The sequence below is a fragment of the Neophocaena asiaeorientalis genome, unplaced genomic scaffold, assembly GCF_003031525.2.
Source record: "Neophocaena asiaeorientalis asiaeorientalis breed wild unplaced genomic scaffold, Neophocaena_asiaeorientalis_V1.1 scaffold232, whole genome shotgun sequence".
NCBI classification, from domain to species: domain Eukaryota; kingdom Metazoa; phylum Chordata; class Mammalia; order Artiodactyla; family Phocoenidae; genus Neophocaena; species Neophocaena asiaeorientalis.
The window spans coordinates 4,632,312-4,651,685 of record NW_020175672.1 but is presented as its reverse complement, the minus strand read 5'-3'; the positions used below and the strand labels follow the sequence as shown (position 1 = coordinate 4,651,685).

The window sequence follows — 19,374 nt, the reverse complement described above, 5'->3', positions numbered from 1 at the left end:
GGGGGGGGGGGGGTTATGGAGGACACAGTCTCCAAAACTAGGAAAAAAAAAAGTGCTTTCTTCTTTACTACCCAAGACAGGTAGCTGCAACAACAACCTCAGGAGTCAAGTTAAAAAAATAAAAGTATCATAAATCTAGGGCTTAAACATTATTTGACCAGGGACCCGGGGAAAGGGAAATCAGTTTAAGCTTGGAGGTGGAAATAAGGTACACTAGCGAGAACAGTGATTCCAAGAGTTGAAACCTATGTAGAGTGTATCAGATTAGATAGGAGAGTGAGAAGTTATACCCAGAAGGGATGCTTTAATGCTTTAAACCAGCATCAAGAGAATGGAATACTTGAGACTGATTTCCTAGGGGATACCTCTTATCTGAGGACTGATGTGGTGGCTAGGGGTACAGGGGAAAGAGCATATGGGGACTTTTTACTTTCTCACAGGTGGACAGAGAAGAAAAAAATTAGAGAGAAATGGGGACAAAAATATGTATGTTTTCTTTAATCGTGTACCCACAGAAACAAAAAATCCACAAAGTTTTAGCCTTTAAAAATATTTATGTAGGGAATTTTGAAGTTCTTTCAAAGTCCCAGAATCCTCAATAAGGAGAAATCCAGAATATTTTCAATTTCTACTCAGATGTGCCAGCAATGCCCTTTGCCTTCCTCTGAAAAGGCAAATAATAACCACTCTGTATATTTTTGTATAATGTCGACATTGTGCTTATTAGGGATAGAGTGGGGAACAAGACAGGCTTGTCTCTGCTCACATGGAACTAACTATTTAGGGAAAACAATACATACCGTGGGCACAAAATAGGACTTACAGACTAATAGGTTCTAGAATTATGCTAATCTAAGGTAGAAGTTATTAAAAATAAAAATTCAACCAAAATAAAAATGCCACTAAAGACAACATTCTAAAATGCAAGCTTAGATAAATGACTAAATGATGAAGGTGAGTTAAAAGTAAACAATCTTAAAAAAATAAAAAACAAACATTCTTGAGCAAGCCAAAGGGGATGAGAGAAGAAAAACTGATGTGCAACGACCAGCTTAAATTAGGGAGTGGGTAGGGGATGGCAAGAGAGAGAGAGACCACATTATTAGAACTTACTTTGGCGGTTTCAGGTCCCTGTGAATTAGAGCTTTGGGTTGCATGCTATGAAGATAAGCCACTCCTTGGGAACACTGTAAACACCAACTCATTGCGTGGGCAGCAGTGTAATATGGCAATGGTTCAGCACCATGCAGCACTGCAAAAGAAAGGCACAAACTAAAAAGAACTTTATTGCATATAACAAAAGACACAAAGTGAATGCAAGCACTATCAGAACACACGGCTGGGTATTTTCCTACACATGCTCCCATCGGTCCTGCTTTTCATTCTTTTCCGAATAAAAAGATGGAAATAGTTAATGATTTAAAATGGATAACTACCACATAAGTACGTAACATTTAATAGGATTCCATTAACTGTTATACATACATTCAAGTAAAATTAATATACATTACCAGGTTTTTTCATATTGACAGATGCAGTCTTTCACACAATACCATAAATTATAAGCAATGTGATGACATACTACTATAAGAGAGATACAGAGAAATACTATGGAAGGAAACAAAATGTGCAACAAGATGTTTACAATTATGCTTTCTATAATGGCTAAAAACTAGAAATAGTTCAACCAAATAAAACACGGGAGTATCAGATAGCCATTAACAATGATGATCACATGAGCAGTAAATATAAGTAAAAGTTTATATAAAATAATGTTAATTTAAAAAATAAAATGCTACAATTTATTTTATATAAATGGTGTGACAAGAGACTATTTATATATATGTTTGGTGTTTCTTACAGTGAAAGGGTTAGCTCTGTTCTATAAAGGTAACTAAACGATACAGTTTCCTTTCATTGTTATCAAAATGACACATATACACTAACATGTATAAAATAGATAACTAATAAAAACCTGCTGTATTTAAAAAAAATGTTCTGTGAAGTGAATTTTCACAATTTTATTTTTTGGGAAAAAAGCAAAATAAAGCAGAATAAGGATGTGTGGTTAAAGAGTTCTAGAAGAGGAGACTGAAAGCTAAGAGAGGGCAAAAAGAAAAAATTAAAAGTATGAAGATATTTTAAAATCTATTTAAAAAGCAAGTTTGACTTTACTTAAATGCTTTTAACATTATGCAGAGTACCATCAATTTAAAAGATTGATATCCTTAGACCTCTAAATTTCACATACTAATGTTGTAGCATCTTGTCTTTTCATTTTTAATCTTTAGCAGATTTCTTTTTTTAATTACCTCCTTTTGGGACTCTGAGGATAAACTGTGAAGAACATTAAGTAACTTACAATTTATATTAAAAGCTTTTCAATTATTTCACTCTACTAGGTAAAGACAGGTCTAATGACACTCACCATTATACAAGGAGCCCCCTTCAGCATATTCCATCACAAGACACACCTAAAGGAAACATATGCCAGAATAATTAACCACAGAGCTATACCATCTTGTGGAACTTGAGAGATAACTTAGTTCAACCTTTGATTTTATAAATGCATTAAAAATCATTCTTTTGTCCCCTACTATGTGAATAGTGCTAGAGGAAATAAAAGGTATCTATGATCTAAGACCTTGTCTTCTAGGGGACCACTGTCTAAGAGTGGAGATGTATATAAAAACATAATCACGAGATCTGTGGTGACTTTTTCCAGTGCAAATGAACAGGTGCTGTCATAGGATATTGTAAGCCTCCTAAGAAGATGAGGTTACTGGATAAGACCACCTAAGACAACTATTCCCTTATATTGTGTTGCTAACAGATTAGAAACACATATAATTTTTTTTTGAAATAATGTGACAGATCAAAATAGCTTCATAAACTACACAGCTGCACGTATCTGCCACATCATTTCTTATAGACAGAGTATAATGAAAAAGTGACAAACTTACTGGATTCAAGCAGGCTCCATATAGCTTTACAATGTTAGGATGGTTCACACGGGATAACTGCCGAAGCTGTAACAAATTAAGGTTTCTTTTAAAAAGTGCTAACTTTTAACGAAGTGATCTCACAGTATCATTCAAATCTTAACATTGTACAAAGCATTAGTGTAATCAATCAGCAATCACTGTTTCTGCCGAAGCTGTAACAAATTAAGGTTTCTTTTAAAAAGTGCTAACTTTTAACGAAGTGATCTCACAGTATCATTCAAATCTTAACACTGTACAAAACATTAGCGTACTCAATCAGCAATTACTGTTTCTTATGTAGCAGGCACTGTGGTCCTAAGTGCCTGCCCAGAATGGCACAGAATCCCTGCCCAGAGCTCTCACAGTTTAGTTGGGGGAGAGACATGTACACAAATAATTAAAGCAATGTGCCAAATGCTATAACAGGAGTTATGTACAAGGCATAAGTACAAATTAGAAGAAACTAACTTTGCCAAGAAATGTTAGGATGCCATCCCTGAGATGGCACTGAGCTGAGTTATCCAAACCAGAAGAAGCCATATCATCATCATCATCATCTTCAAAGGTGATGGTTGAATGAATAGCCGACCTACTCTATGCTGGGCACTGGTGGGCACTTTATAGATATTGTATAATCCTCACAACTTTGCAAGGTAGGTATTATCATTTTCATTTTAAAGATGAGGTACCTTTAAGATAAGGCTCAGAGAAGGTTAAATGAGCTGCTAAATACCCTAGAGTTAGGAAACAGTACAGCCAGGGTTTGAACTTTGGTCTGACTTAAAATCTGCATTCTCTTCCTTCCATCTTCCATCTCTTGAGTTAATTCCCTCGTCTCCATTCCCACTACCACTGCCTTAGCAATTCCAACCTGAACCACTGTAGTAATTACTACAGCCTTCTCCTAACTGGTCTCCTTACTTCCAGTTTTATCCAATCCAATCCAATGATTCATATGGAGGTCAGTGAGGGGTTTGGCTGCACTCATCTCCTTTTCTCTACATCTCAAATTTCTATTAACATATCCCCCCAAACTGCGCCTTGCTCTCTCTTCTTTCCCTTTTCTGCTTCTCCCCCTTTCTTCTTCCTTTCCTTCTCTACTACCTACATTATATTGCTGGCTCATATGAAGTCCACTAAGGTAAACCTTTTTACTACATGCTACTTAGAAAGCTGTATTTTTCTACAGCCGACATCTGTAGATTTTCAGTCCTAACAGACTTAATATCACTATTTATTATATTTCATCTCGTTAAGATTCACTATTGAGCTTCAGATAGCAGATTATTCAAGCATTTATTCCTGTTCCCTCCTCAAATACCACTAAGAAGGTAAAGGTGTTTTTTTCAAGGCATAAACTCAGAAGGATGAAGAGAATGTGAAATGAGAAAACAGGACATATTTTTGGAAGTTGGACAGCAAATGACCAGCAATAACTAACACAGCAGACCTAAAAGAAATGAGAAAAAGTGAGAAGCAACCAGATTTATCTCACAAACCTCCCAAAAGGTGGAGGAGTGGTGGTAGTACCAGGTATCTATTCATACAAGCTAATAAAAGAGCAGAGAGATTGCTTAAAAGTTAGACCAAAGATTCCCTCCAGCCCTGACTTCAAACAGCTTAGTGACTGCCTCTTTACTGTCTCAAAGATTAGAGGTTGATTCTTTACAGAAGGTGTAATACCTTCCTAAATATAGAGATATATATTTAATATAGAGATAAATACAGAGATAGAAATATAATAATACCTTCTTTAGAGAAGGTGTGAGTCTCTGGATTGGGGGATACCATATAAAACTAAGGGATGAGCTCAAAGTAGTTGCCTCTGAGAAGCAGAAAACTTGATGCGAGGAGGTACGGGGATTAACGTTTTTTTTTAAGTAAGAATACATGGAGAACCATTTGACAATTTATCAACAAAACTTTGATGAGAAACTTTTTTTCTCCAAGCTATTATGATCTTTTTGACTCTGGATTGCTAGCCTTTAACACATATTTTTACCTAGTTTTAGGAAACTGCCAATACAACAGTATACGATCAATGACCTCATATAAACCATAAACAAAAATTGTGAATAAGGCAAGATAAAGCCAGACTCCTGGAACATACTACTATAGATCATCTTTCTTCATGATGACATCAAACCATTCATCAGCATTTCTCAACTCATGCAACTAATTACAAAAATCCACTTCATCATCTCACAATTAAGTTCTCATTTCTTCATGTTATACATTATAAAGTATCATGAAGTATATTTTGAAATTATAATTAAATAAAATCACAGATATAAATTCAGAAGGTTTATAAGGTAAAGACCACTCATCGATTGGCCAATGAAGTTAAAAAGTGATAAAACCATTGCTTTATTGAAATACTGTGATCTAATATATAAAACAGCATAAAAGAATGAAGCTGGTAATACAATAATCTCATGATTATCAAATTCTCCTCCATCATCAAATATGTAAGAGAAGAGAGTTGTAAATTTTCGTGTTAAATGAGAGAAACCAATTTGAAATTGTTTTTCCTTAAAATAATCTCTTTCGAATTTCTAAAAATGTTCAGTCAAAAATGAATGCATAAAATTTCCCTTCTTAATTTTAGATAATAGGAGAGATTACCATTTCTTTTCTATTTTAAAATTTAAATTCTATGCCTTGAAATAGACCTGAATTACATGGAAGAGATTGTATTTTAATTCAGGGACGAATTCATTTATGTAACTAATTCTCTTTTCCCCTAATTTTAAATCAGAATTAAGAGTGTGAATGAAAAAATATTCCTATGGCATTCCCTTTGGTTCAACCAAACTGCTGATGTTCAAGTATACAGAGAAATGACAACCGAGAAACATTTTTTTTCATAATATTAAATTCACAGAGTATCTTAGGTGAAGAACTACACAACAGAAATGACACTTCAACTTACCTCTACAATAAAAGCTTTCCTCTCAGATTCACTTTCTATTTGTTTAATAGCAACATCTTTTGCTCTCCACTTAGCTTTGCATACTACTCCAAAAGCTCCTCTTCCAACGACCTTTAAAAAAAAAAAAAAAAACTCACGAGAATCAGAAACAAATAACAGTCTAATGCATAACACTGAAGCCAATCTGAAAGATTTATTAAAGAAGATTTTTAGTAATCATCACGATCTGGATTTGCCACTGAGTAGGTATGAATTTTCATTAGAGTGAGGAGATAATGAAATGTACTGTCTCTCTCTTTGAAAGTTTACGGTCTAGACATCTCTTCATTCTCAAAACTGAAAACAAACAAAAAAGACTCTTAGAGGGCTTCCCTGGTGGCGCAGTCGTTGAGAGTTCGCCTGCCGATGCAGGGGACACAGGTTCGTGCCCCGGTCTGGGAAGACCCCACATGCCGCAGAGCAGTTGGGCCCCGGGAGCCATGGCTGCGGAGCCGGCGCGTCCGGAGCCCGTGCTCCGCAGTGGGAGAGGCCACAACAGTGAAAGGCCCGCGTACCGCAAAAAAAAAAAAGACTCTTAGTGACAGAAAACAAATTAAAACAGGCAAGATGAATGAGAGGATAGAGAGAAGATGGCTTGGAAAAAAATAAATAAAAAGCAGAAACATATCAATGTTTTAAGCTCTCATATTTATGAAATTAAAAAGTAGCTTTTAAATAATTCAGTGGGGGTAGGGAGTAGAGGGGAAAGATTAAAAATAGAGATGATAAAATACTGGCCACTGTGAGAGACAGTAAAAACATAGTATCATATTATACAATGGAATATTATTTGTCAAGAAAATGGAATGAACTACTGATACATGCTAGTATCATATTATACAATGGAATATTATTTGTCAAGAAAATGGAATGAACTACTGATACATGCTAGTATCATATTATACAATGGAATATTATTTGTCAAGAAAATGGAATGAACTACTGATACATGCTACAACATGGATGAGCCTTAAAAACACTACGCTCGAGTGCCAGACACAAGAGATCATATATTGTATGATTCCAGTTATATAAAATGTCCAGAAAAGGCAAATCTTTAGAGGTAGAAAGTAGATCAGTGGTTGTTTGGGGCTAAGAGTGGAAACTGGGATTAACTGTAAATGGGTAGGAGGAATCCTACACCAAGGTGATGAAAATGTTTGAAAACTGATTTCTGGTGATGTTTGTACAACTTAGCAAATTTGTACAAATTATTGTATACTTCAAATGGGTAAATTTTATGATATGTAAAATATATCTCATTAAAGTTTTTTTTTAAGTTAAAAATAAAAATTGACAATATGTTGTATTATTGTTGAAGCTGATGGGTAGCTCATGAATTCATTCCTCTCTCAGGCTATTCGACTTCTATTAATGTTTGAAATTTGCCAAAATATTAAAACAACAACAAAAGAATAGCTTTAGATACTTGTTAGAACAAAATCATTCTACATTATCACTGTAAATGACCTTAGTTAGGTGCCATCTACTCCATTTCAACTTCCAACAGACCTAAGTACTTCCTTAAGCAAAAAATCTAATTCCCTGTACAGCTCTCATTTATGATGTACTTTCTATATAGCAGGCACTAAGCTAAGTGCTTTACATACATTGCATCATTTACACAACCTTAGGTGACAGGTACTAGAGGTATCTTCATTTTACAGATGAAGCATCTAGGTTTAAAGAAATCAACTAACTTGCCCAGGGCTATGTAGCTAGTAAAGAGCAAGTGCAGTCTGATGCCAGGAAGTCTAACACCAGAATGTTAGAGATCCTGATTTGTACACATATATCTGTATTATATTTCGGAAAGGAGCAGTTATATCTTCTCTTGGAGGAGGAGTCTTCACTTCAGGCAAACTTACATGTACAGGGACTCCTTGTAGAGTAAGAAAGGGGCGCTTATAACTACCAGGACAGTAGTTGTAAACTGAGATGGATGGCCATTCTAGCCATACCTCAAATTCCAATTCAAACATTACACAAAGCAGTATGGACATTTCTCATGTTGCTTAATGTATAAAACCACCCAAATGGTTAACATTTACTGAATGCCTATCATGTGCCAGGTACTAGTCTATGTGCTTTCATGCATTAACACATTTAATCCTCCTCCATTAAGGTAAGTAGTAAACTGAGTCAGACAGTTGCAAGTTGCCCAAGATCACAGGGTCAGAGAAGCCAGGATTTGAAGCCTAGAGTATGTAATGACCAATTCACTCTATATTCAGCCTCTGGATATCATTAACTTAAAGGAAACTGGGCTGTCTTTCCTTTAGTGACTTTCCCTTTTTCCATTCCTAGCCCTGGGTGCTCAGGGACCTCCTGCTTAGGCTCTAGCCCTCCTCCACACCTCTCATGAGGGAAAGGAACCAACGTCAGTTATTTGGACTTGTCATTCAGTTACTTTAACATGAATGATTATTGGTTAAACCTAGTACCATCAGAATAACAGAAAAAGTACACCTAGGATCTGGAACCTAACAGACTTGAGTTTAAGTGTAGGTTCTGTCTGCCTATTAGTTACCAATACTGGGCAAGTTAATGTCTTTGAGCTTCTGCTTTCTCAACAGTAAAAGGGAGATGCTTACATTTTCCTCAGCGAATATCTATAGTGTTCATAAGTCAAAACCAGGCATTTTCTTCAATATTACAAAAGAATAATAAGTGCTTGGAGTTGGGTATGAATCAGTTTCAGGAGCTATATTCCTCATTTCTCTCACAATTAACCACTATGAATAGCAAACAGGTCCTAAAATGAATTTCAACTTTATGACAATGTCGGCTAAGAAAGCATGGATGGAGACCAGCCAACTTATTGATATTACTATGAAATAATGAGTGTGAAGTAATTTAATATATTCTTCAATTATATATTTACAAATACATCAAAGCAACTGGTACTCGGTAGGTCTCCTCTTGTTTCATTTTCCTATTCTCAGAAATGTCCCTGCAGGGATTCCAAACATTGCATTTGTGGATCATACATCTGTTGTAAAAACTGTGTAAGGTGTGCATGACTAATTGTGATGCACAAATGCCACCTAGTGCTGAGATGACGGCTGACTCTAAGTTTGCAATGTAAAACTATGGTAACAAAATGTGGGCAAGCAAGGACATGATAAGCTTCCTCCCTTTTGTTTAAGAAAGCAATTTTTTGAACTGTCTGAAATACAAACAGGCATATTCATGTAAGATGAGAGCCCATGTACTTAAGAAGCCTCCACTCACATTAGGGCCATATTATATTTCACATGTATGGTGAAACAACAGATCTAAAATGATAATAAAGTAAGTCCAAGATGCCCAAGGTTGTACACATAAACTGAAATACATGATAGAAAAAATAACTGCTGTGAATTCAAAGGTTAGAGGCACAGAGTCATTGCTTCACAAATTATATTTCTGTGTATCTAATGATTCTGATCACCAGTTCCAGTGTGTGGAGGGGGGTTTCCCCACACTCCCAAGCAATTCTCAGATACCAGCTGGACATCCTACCATTCAGCTCAATTCTGACATTATCCACCTGGAGAGAGCATCAGATCCCACAGGTTAAGGGCTCAGCTCTACCAGAGTGCAACCCCTCCCCCTTGAGAGGCCAGTCACAAGCCAGGTTATCTATCACCTGTGCTTCTCATCAACCAGCTATAGACTGGAGGTACCAATGACCCCCTCCCTTGGGTTTGATTAATTTGCTCAAGTGGTTCACAGAACACGAACACTTTACTTACTAGATTACCAGTTTACTACACAAGGATATAACTCAGGAACAGCCGGGCAAGGTAAGTGGAAAGGGCACGGAGCTTCCATACCCTCTCTGTGCCCCACTTTCCCCCAATCCTCACGTGTTCACCAACCTGGAAGCTCTCTGAACCCTGTCCTTCTGGGTTTATATGGAGCTGTATTACAGGGCCATGAATGATTCAACCTCCAGCCCTTCTCTTCTCCCCAGAGGTCAGAGCAGTGGGACTGAAAATTCCAACCCTCTAATCACATTGTTGGTTCTCCTGGCAACCAGCCCCATCCTTAGGTGTGGTCCAAAATTAACCTTGAGACATCTTTATCTCTCTCTTCACTTATGAAAATCAGAGAGTTTGGGGAGCTGTGAGCCAGGAACTGTAGACAAAGACCAAATATATATATGAGAAATATATTTTGATCATTTGAACGACCAAGTACCTATTTCTTATAAATCACCATATCACAGAATCAAAATGTGACTTCTCATTTTTTTCAAATGGCATAAATATTAGGAGTGAAAGAAAAAATATATATAAAGAATTGATTCCTGCCTTTGTGGGATGAAAATGAGGTAGAGAAGAAATTCAAGACAAAACAACAGCATTGAAATTTTTAAAAGAAACACTTCCTGGCTGAAGAGAGCCAAAGGTGAGAGTCCATGATGGCGGCTTTCAGGACAGACTTAGGGCTTCAAGGGCAGGAAAGACCTATTCCCATGCCCCCTCCCTCCCAACTTCTCACTGAGATCCCCAGGAGGAAGCAGCCTCACAGGATATGCTTTGCCAACACGGGAAGCTGCAAATGAGTAAGTGTGGCAAGGGAGACAGTCAGAGGGAGGCCCTACCCAGGTTCTCTCAGCCCCGACAGTATAGGGAAATGATACAGAAAAACTCTTGCCAAGAGAAAAACAAGGTAACTGAAGAGTTTTCTGACTGCAGGAAGGAGGCTGTTGGATGGTACACAGCTCAAATACAGGGAGCTAAATGTAGAGCTCAGCTGAATTTCAGAGGATCAATGAAAGCCAAAGGGGAAGGCCTAGTCAGCAAGCATGGAAAAATGGGTAAGATCTCCTGCTTTCAAGGGGTGAAGTGAGGCTAATGCCAAGAGAATGATGAACTTCATTTCTTTACTTCTTAAACCAATATCTCTTGAATGTCTACTACATCCATCTGGGATACAAGAGATACAGCTGTAAATAAGACAAAGGCCCTGATCTACGAGGCATGTACTTTCAATTTAAGGGGGGCCGGGAGAGGAAAGAAAAGACAGTCAATAGACAAAAAAATGAATAAGAAAAATATCAGCTTGTAAAATAAATGCTGTGTAGAAAACCAAAAAATTGAATAATGTGACAAAGAGACTGGTGAAACTTATGGCTGGATAGTATGAAATGCCATCTGAGGAGGTTACTAACTTGATATTTGAATGACACATGGAACCAAGCAAAGAAGAAGAAACAACTAAAGTAAAGGCCCTAAAGGGGGAAAAAAACCCCTCATTTCCTATTCAACAATATTTGAACCCCATCAATAGACTAGGCGTTATCCTACGCATTCCAGATAAAGAAGGGAACAAACCAAACCAAAATCCTCGCTCTAACTACTTATATTCTCGTGGAGGGAGACACATAAAGAGGAAGCAAGGTTTATTTTTTTAAAAAAGATATATTTTAGAAACTAATAAATGCACTAAGAAGAAAAGCAGCATAATTGTGTGTGTGTGTACACGTGCGTGCACTACCCCCACCCCAGTTCTAAACAGGATAGTCCTGCAAAGCCTCACTGAGAAAGGTGATACTTTAGTGGTGACCCAGAGGAATACTTGGAGTGTTTGGTGTGAGTGGAGCATAGTGGGAAAAGGGAAGAGTGATGCAGGATAAAGGTGGAGATAGCACTGACATATACACACTACCAAATGTAAAATAGATAGCTAGTGGGAAGCAGCCGCATAGCACAGGGAGATCAGCTCGGTGCTTTGTGACCACCTAGAGGGGTGGGATAGGGAGGGTGGGAGGCAGATGCAAGAAGGAGGGGATATGGGGACATATGTATACCTATAGCTGATTCACTTTGTTATATAGCAGAAACTAACACACCATTGTAAAGCAATTATACTCCAATAACGATGCTAAAAAAATAAAAAAAGATAAAGCTGGAGATAGAGGCAGACTCTGGATCCTGAACGGCTCTTGGCACCATGAAAAGGAGTTTGGATTTCAGTCTAAGTAATGGGAAGCAATTAGAGGAATTTAAGGAGGAATGTGACATGATTTTGCATTAAAAAAAGAAAAAATCATTCTGGCTCTAGTGTGAAGAATGGATTGTAGGGAAGCTAGCATATATACAAAGAGAGACCAGGTAGAGGCTGTAAAAGCAGCCCAAGCAAGAGAGAAGAGCTTTGAGGACAAGGTTGATGGTAGTGCAGAAAAATGGGCAGATCTGGGATAGGTTTTAGAGATAAAGTCAATGATGATCTGCATGCAGGCAGGACAGGTGGACAGGAAAAGAGATGAATCAAGGATAACGTCTAGACTCAGCACCAGTTTAATGAAGGATAAGAAAGACTGGAGCAAGCAGATTTTCTTTCTTTTTTTTTAACGGCACAGAGTTCTGATTTAGTCACATAAAGCTTAAGATGCCTATTAGATATCCGAGCGGAGATATCAAGAAAGAAAGTGGAAACATGAGTCAGGGAGAAGTCAGGCAGGAGATGAAAACTTGGGAGAGTCATCAGCATTTAGTTGGTACTTCTAGTCAATCAACTGGATGCTGTGACCAAAAAATAACATGTAAATACTGGGGTCCCAGAACTGAGCTTTGAAGCACTTCAACATTTGGAACACAGAGGAGAAGGAACCAGCAAACACTGAGATGCAGCAGTCAATAAGGTAGCAGGCAAACCCGGAAAGTGCCACAAGAAGCCAAAAAAGAAGAGTTTCAAGAAGAAAGCAGACAAAAACAGCAAAAGCATTAAGCCAATGGCTCTCTAAGTGTGGTCTCTGGGCCGGAAGCATCTTCATTGCCTGGAAATTTGAGAAGATGTTATTCTCAGGTTCCCACCCAGAATTACTGAGTCTGAGGGTCCGGCCCAGCAATCTGTGTTTGAACAAACCCTTCAGGTGATTGTGATATTTGAGAATTACTGTATTAGGTTATATTAAAACCATAATTGTGAGACAGGACACTTCACTGGAAACCATGACATAGACCAGAGAGCCCTCCCTTGCTGAAGTTTTCCATAAATAATATGGACATGACATCTTGGGCAGGAAGAAAGGAAAAGGAGAATTCTTGTGAGCAACGTAATGTTTTTCCTGACACATGGTAGATCAGGAGAAAAGAGTGGCACAGATGGCAAACTGCGACACAATGGCAACTGAGGTACACAATGAAAAAACTAATATTCAAACTACAAAACACTGGAAGGAAGTCACTTTTTACTTACTACCAAATTTCTAACTCAAGTTCACAATCAAATATGCTTTTTGGATTGCATTCATTTCTTAGTAAGGTTCTTTGACATATTATCATTAACAATTAGTTTGAACTGACAGCTTTCCCCAAAGATCAGTTTTCACCAAGAGTGTAAAAAACGGTGCACATCCAAATTACAAGTATCCCCTCCAACACACACATCCATCCAAAATGGTGAACCTAGAAATAAATATTTCAGATACTTTTCACAATCCCTCAGATGTAAAATTAGAAGAACAGAGGAACGCAAAGAGAATTTTGGTTTTAAAAGGGAAATCAATTTAGAAATATTTCCTTCTGAATTTATGAATGTTTTCTAAATTAAAATGTTCTCAGATTAATTCTCTTATTATATGTAGCTCTCCCCCTATGGTTTAGCCCTCATGGTTTTGGGTCCACAACTTTAGTCTCATGTAATAAAGCAGATTTAAATTTAATTCCTTAATAAAAAGTACAGAAGAATAAGAGAGATGATTATAGAATATTTCCATACAATTAGTATTAAAAGGCACAAAAACCAAAATCAGAAGTTGGTGTATGTGTTTAAAGAAAGCAACTCCTTTAAAAACTAATTTCTTTAAGACAGAAGACTACTCCATTCCTTTATTCAAGTCAGGTTTTTAAAAACAAAAAACCACCTAAACTAAAACTACATGGAAAAGCATGTATGCCACTGTGCTCTTAATTTACTATGAAATAATTCTTAATTGTGCCCAATTCATGTTATTTTTAGTTCAGTGACTGTAGCTGTCAGTTTGCTTTGGCTCTGTTCTGTGGTCTATGTGAATGGACCCTGGCTGTGCTGCCACTACTCTGGCTAGAAATTTGGAACATGACAGAACAAGCATAGATCTTAACATTTATCAGTTAGAACCTGGAGCCTCCAACGATTTCAGAACTTCAATATCTATTAATAAACTGTTGCAGAGTAGAACTGCCATCTGCTGACAAGACAGACTTGATAACATAAAAGGAAAACTTTGATTATTCAAACTTTCTTTTGACTTTTTCATGCAGTCTTTTAAAACCAGCCATAAGACATCCGACCTGTTTAATAGGCCCTTCTTTCAAATAATATGCCCATGTCATCTTTTAAGCTACACATGCACAATATAAAAGTTACCGCTGTGGTTACCTCTTCACTGAGATAACAATTACAGATTTCTACTGAATACAATAATTACTAAGCTTCACGTGGAAGAGCTTATTAATAATTCTGGATGTTCATAATATTAATACTGACTAACAAATCTATAGAATCAGTTTATTCAGGCCACTGTAAGTTAGGTTTTTCTCTGTTATCAGTTGCCCATATACTTATAACGTAAAATTACAAAATGTACATCACTACCAAAGTTCTTCCTGTATTTCCCTTTAAAACAAAATCTTTGCATGTCTCCATAATGAAACTTAAGAAGATATAAATGCTGCAATGATTATATGTGTCTTGCACATATGTTATTCTTGACATCAACACTGTGGGTCTCCCCTTTAAAAAGCAACCATACTAAATACGGTCTTTTTAGCATTTTAGTAAAGGCCCACCAATACATGGCTTACTCTCAGCACCTCACCCTTTGCAGCATCTTTTACCCCTGGCTAAACCAAAGTATTTGCTAGGTATAATGGATTGTAATGGAATCAACATTTGCAAAGAGAATCAGATTTCATTTTTAGTGTAAATGCTACTTTAGCCGAATCACTAACTTATCTTAACCTCTGGTTATATCACATAAAAGAACCAGACCATATAAGAGAACCAGATGGACACTAAAATTCTCATGATTATGCTGTGGTAACTTCATTTACTCACTCAGCAACTATTTATAGAAAACCTTTAGATGCTAGGCATTGGAGTTACAAGTGGGAATAAGACAGGTTAAACTTTGCTGGGGGGATACATAATTTTGGTTACTGGTAAGTACCATGAAGGATAACAAAAATGACAAAGATCTAGGTTGCTCAGGGAAGGCTTCTCTAAGGAAGTAACATTTGAAGTGGGACTTGAATGGTGAGAAGGAGTCTGCCATTTGAAGTTCTGGGGAGAAGAGCATTAGAGGCAGAGGAACAACTGCAAAGAAAATTCATCTTAGTATCTTTCCCAATCTCTGATGCTTACTTTATTCAAAATGTAGTTTCAAAATCTTTCCCACTCAATGGAGCCTTCTGTGATAAACTCTACTTTCAAATTATGGGTTAAATGCTCAATTTACATTACATTCATAGTTTTAAATTTGTGGTCCTAAAAATCTAGCCTCACAGTAAGTCAAAGTTTTTAAGGAGAGAATCCTAGGATCCTTCTATTCATCTTCCATAATCTTAGCAGTATTATCCACAGAAGACACTGTTCATTAAATGCTCAAGACCAACTATTATAAAGGAAATCGGTATTTTGTTTCCCCATTCTTACAATAAGGTTTGGTTACAGAGTACTTCAGAAAGAACCAAAGTGACCCTGTAAATCCAAATGGAAAGAGCAAATGACTCAGGAGTGAGAAATCGCAAATTCATTTCCTGGCTCTACCATTTAATTAGACATGAGGCTCCTGGCAAATCAAACTCTATGACCATTTGTCAATATCTGTAAAATGGGGGTATCATTTGCCCTATTTAACCAGGATTAGTTAGTCACAAACTACAGTCCACAAGAGGTCATGATCACTGTTCTTAAAGCTTACTGTGGAAACACAGCATAAATACTGCAAACAATAATGTGTTTTCATTTCAGAACTGGAAGAGACCTTACATGATCTTGTTCAATCTCTTATTTTACATGAGAAATCAGAGGCCCAGAAAAATAAGGTGACTTGCTCAAAGTTACTGAAACACATTATGGCAAAATCCGTATGGCATTGACATTTTCTAAATACCTAGCCTACTGGGTACACTTTTTTACCACAACACACTGCCTTCACCACTTCCTGCAAGCTAGTCCACAATGTGCATACCTCACAGTTTATTCCAACAGTCTCTACACTCAGATCCACGACAAAAGCTAAATGACTTTAAAAAAAAAAAGTACCTACATAGGTTTCTGATGCTGAGACCTGACATAATTTGATATCAGAACTGAATTTAGGAAGTTCCACGCTGATATTACTGAGTCATGATATTAGAGATATTAGAAATGTAAGGCGTAAAATCAGCTAATGCCTTAAAAATATGCACCTACGAAATGAATGCATATTTGGCTTATGGTTGGAGTATTTTTCTTACATAGTTTCCAACTGAATCGATATAATGCTGATTCAATTACACTTATTTGAGAAACAGAATATGATTTTCTTTATTTATATGCAATATACTGGTACCACATAAAATACTGAAAGCAACATAAAATACTTTTTGTTTTTAGTCACCTTTCTCTGTTCTCTTATTCAAGATTTTAAGCCAGAAGTAGAATCTAAGTTAAGAAATAGTTACTGAGTGCTGTGCACCCTAGATTATGCAACACTGTTTTAATGTGAAAATAAAGAATATAATGAAAATTATGTAACAGTTTTAACATTAGAAAAGTCTAAATTCAATCTTTAACATGAAATTAAACTGTGTAATAAAAAAGTGAGAAGAATAAAATTAGATGACTGCCTGACATTAGAAAACTTCAGCTACAAACAAAAATTTACTCCTCAGGAATGTCCTAAAAATACCAAAGAAAAGTTGAAACATTATCTAAACTGAAGGAAGGGTCTTTGGAAACAGAACCTCAATCAGAAGTTAAGTGGCTTCGGAGGAAGAGCAGTAAAATGATAAATGACACCTTAGTAACCAAGAATGTAAAATGCTTTAGAAAGTAGTGTGGGAAAACTAAGGTGGTAAAAACCAAATGATGTAAGCCTGTGAAAGCATTTGGAAGACCATGAAGTACAAGTTATTATTATATGACAATCTGTAGTCTACAAGCATAGCAGTTCACCACAGAGCAGACGTAAATGCTTATTTAAAAACTGTAATTCTTTTATACTGACTCACCAAATTTTCATTCTTAAAAAAGAAAGAATGTTAGCCATGAAAGCTGGATCAACTATCCAATTCTTAAAAAGGAATTTATCATAGCCTCAATAGAACACACACACACACACACACACACACACACACACACACACACACACACACACATTTCCCCCCTCTTTCCAAACTATGGGTCCTTCTTTTAGCCATGTGACCTTAAAGCAGGTCACTGTTCCTCTCTGTAACTCAGTTTCCTAGTAATGTGTGTCAGGCAGTGTTGGGTGTTTTGCATGTATTACCTAATAAAATCTGTTATACAAATAAAATGAAATAGAAATTATTATCCCTATTTTACAGTTAAGGAAATGAAAGCTTAACAAGGTTAGTCAAGAGACTTGCTCCAAATCATACAGCTAATAAGTGGCATAGCTGATATACTGAACCTTCATCTAACTCCTTCCAAAGGCTTTGCTCTTCCCACTTACACTATCTTGTAAAATGAGGTTGTTTTCAGTGACCTTTAAGGTTATTTTATTCAAGTAAAAATATGATTAAATAATCCATTATTCTTCCAAAACATGCATAGAAAAAAATTATTTGTTGAAGGATAATTATCTCACTACTTTTAGCTTGCCACCACCTAAAAATAATTTTGAATTTTTAAAGTAGAGGTAATTGACAGTCTGTAATATAGGACATACAGGGTTCTTTTTGGTGTATGTAATGTAAGGTGCTTAGTACATTTTAAAAATGATAAACAAATGGTAAATAGCAGATACAATTTTCAACCAAAGTTTTAACACTTTCTAAAGTGTATCTTTACATATATACAGATTTTACTTTTCTAAATTTTGTGGACTTTACAACCAATCTCTGTGAATTTGGAAAGAAGCAGTTATTAAAGGCACATTATTACCTTGCTCTAAAATAATTTATTGTAGAATAAAGAATGGATTCGGGTTTTCTAACAGCGATTTTTGGTCTGATATATTCTGGTTGTCACCGAAATCATTAGTTATCTTTTCAGAATATGCTACTTGAAACATCTTTTCATCGTATAGCAGTCTACAGTACTAAAGGTGAAATCAATCTAAAGTAGTCTAATTGAAGGCAGAACACTTACTATTACGACTACTGCTCTATGGAATCGGCTAAGCTGAGAACCATTCCGTACTCGGGGAAAAACTGTGTTAGACCTGGGGATGTATTAATTTATCAAGCATCCATAGAACACTCACTGGGCGCCAGACGCTGAGCTGGAAGTCGAACATAATAAAATCCTTGGCCCTTAACAACACTATGCCTTAGAGAACCAAAACTCCAAAACGGCCATGGTCTTTGATGAATTTTACTACTGAACAGATTCGAGAACTGGTGGACCACACGACCGCACCAGTTCATCCTTCTCTGTTTGAGATGACCCAAATCAAGGCACCGGAATAGCAAATTCAAACTCAAGAGTGCCGAAGTGAGGAAAAAAGAGAGCTACACCGGAGCAGGTGAACGCGGAGAGTCCCCTTTACACCCGGTCTCCGTGGAGTGTGGGGACACCCGGGTGGACCCCACGAAACAGAAGGGTCGAGGAGGCGCCTTAAGAGTCGGGACCAGGAAGAGACCTGGACCGGCCGGGGCCGGCGCCTCCGTGCCGGGCCTCGCTCACCTCTTCCACCTCGATCTCCTTGTAGTCGATCTCTTCAAAATTGAGGACTTGGGAGGGGGCTTCGATCATCTCACCGGCGGAAGACGAGGAGGACGAAGAAGCGGCGGAGGCTGTAGACATGATCCCTTGCGGAACCCGGGGGGCCAGGGAAGGTTGCGGCCCGGACAGTCCGGGGGAGACCCGCGCCCACCGGCCTCCGGACCGACCTTCAACCTGGAGCCACGGCGATCCGTGGCGGGGACAGGGGCTGCGGCCACAGCCGAGTCCCGGCTTAGGCTCCGCTGCGTTTTCCTCCGCCGGGCCCCGCCCACAAAACTTCCGGTTCCGGCCTAAAATCGGAAACCAGAGGTGGGCGGTGAGCTCAAGGGAGGGGAGGAGAGTGGTGACAGAGACAGAGAAAGGAAGGACGGGTTGGGGGTGGAGTGGGGGAGGGTGAGAGGCTAGATTGGACCCGTTGGACAAATTTCGCGAGATCTTTGTTAAAGGGCCTCAGCAACCGGAAGATACCGCGAGAACTGGCGCGTGACGTAATTAAAACGCGCGAACGGAAGTGGCGCAGAGCACGATAGAATATCAGTGTGGTTGGTC

The 19,374-nt window shown here is 37.6% G+C and overlaps 1 protein-coding gene across 2 annotated transcripts in view; it reads right to left on the bottom strand.

Moving 5' to 3' along the window:
• MAP3K7 (mitogen-activated protein kinase kinase kinase 7) overlaps window positions 1–19,128 on the bottom strand; it is a 65,625-nt gene extending 46,497 nt beyond the window's left edge. Inside the window, exons 1-5 of one of the 2 annotated variants that reach the window (XM_024731814.1) lie at window positions 18,787–19,128; window positions 5,917–6,027; window positions 2,964–3,029; window positions 2,429–2,474; window positions 1,114–1,252 (exon numbers count right to left, since the gene is read on the bottom strand). In XM_024731814.1, the coding sequence (XP_024587582.1) occupies window positions 1,114–1,252; window positions 2,429–2,474; window positions 2,964–3,029; window positions 5,917–6,027; window positions 18,787–18,906 (482 nt within the window). In that variant the 5' untranslated portion in view covers window positions 18,907–19,128. The remainder of the gene's footprint in view (window positions 1–1,113; window positions 1,253–2,428; window positions 2,475–2,963; window positions 3,030–5,916; window positions 6,028–18,786) is intronic. The other variant, XM_024731816.1, reaches the window with a different exon arrangement.
• Between the last annotated feature and the right edge of the window lie 246 nt (window positions 19,129–19,374).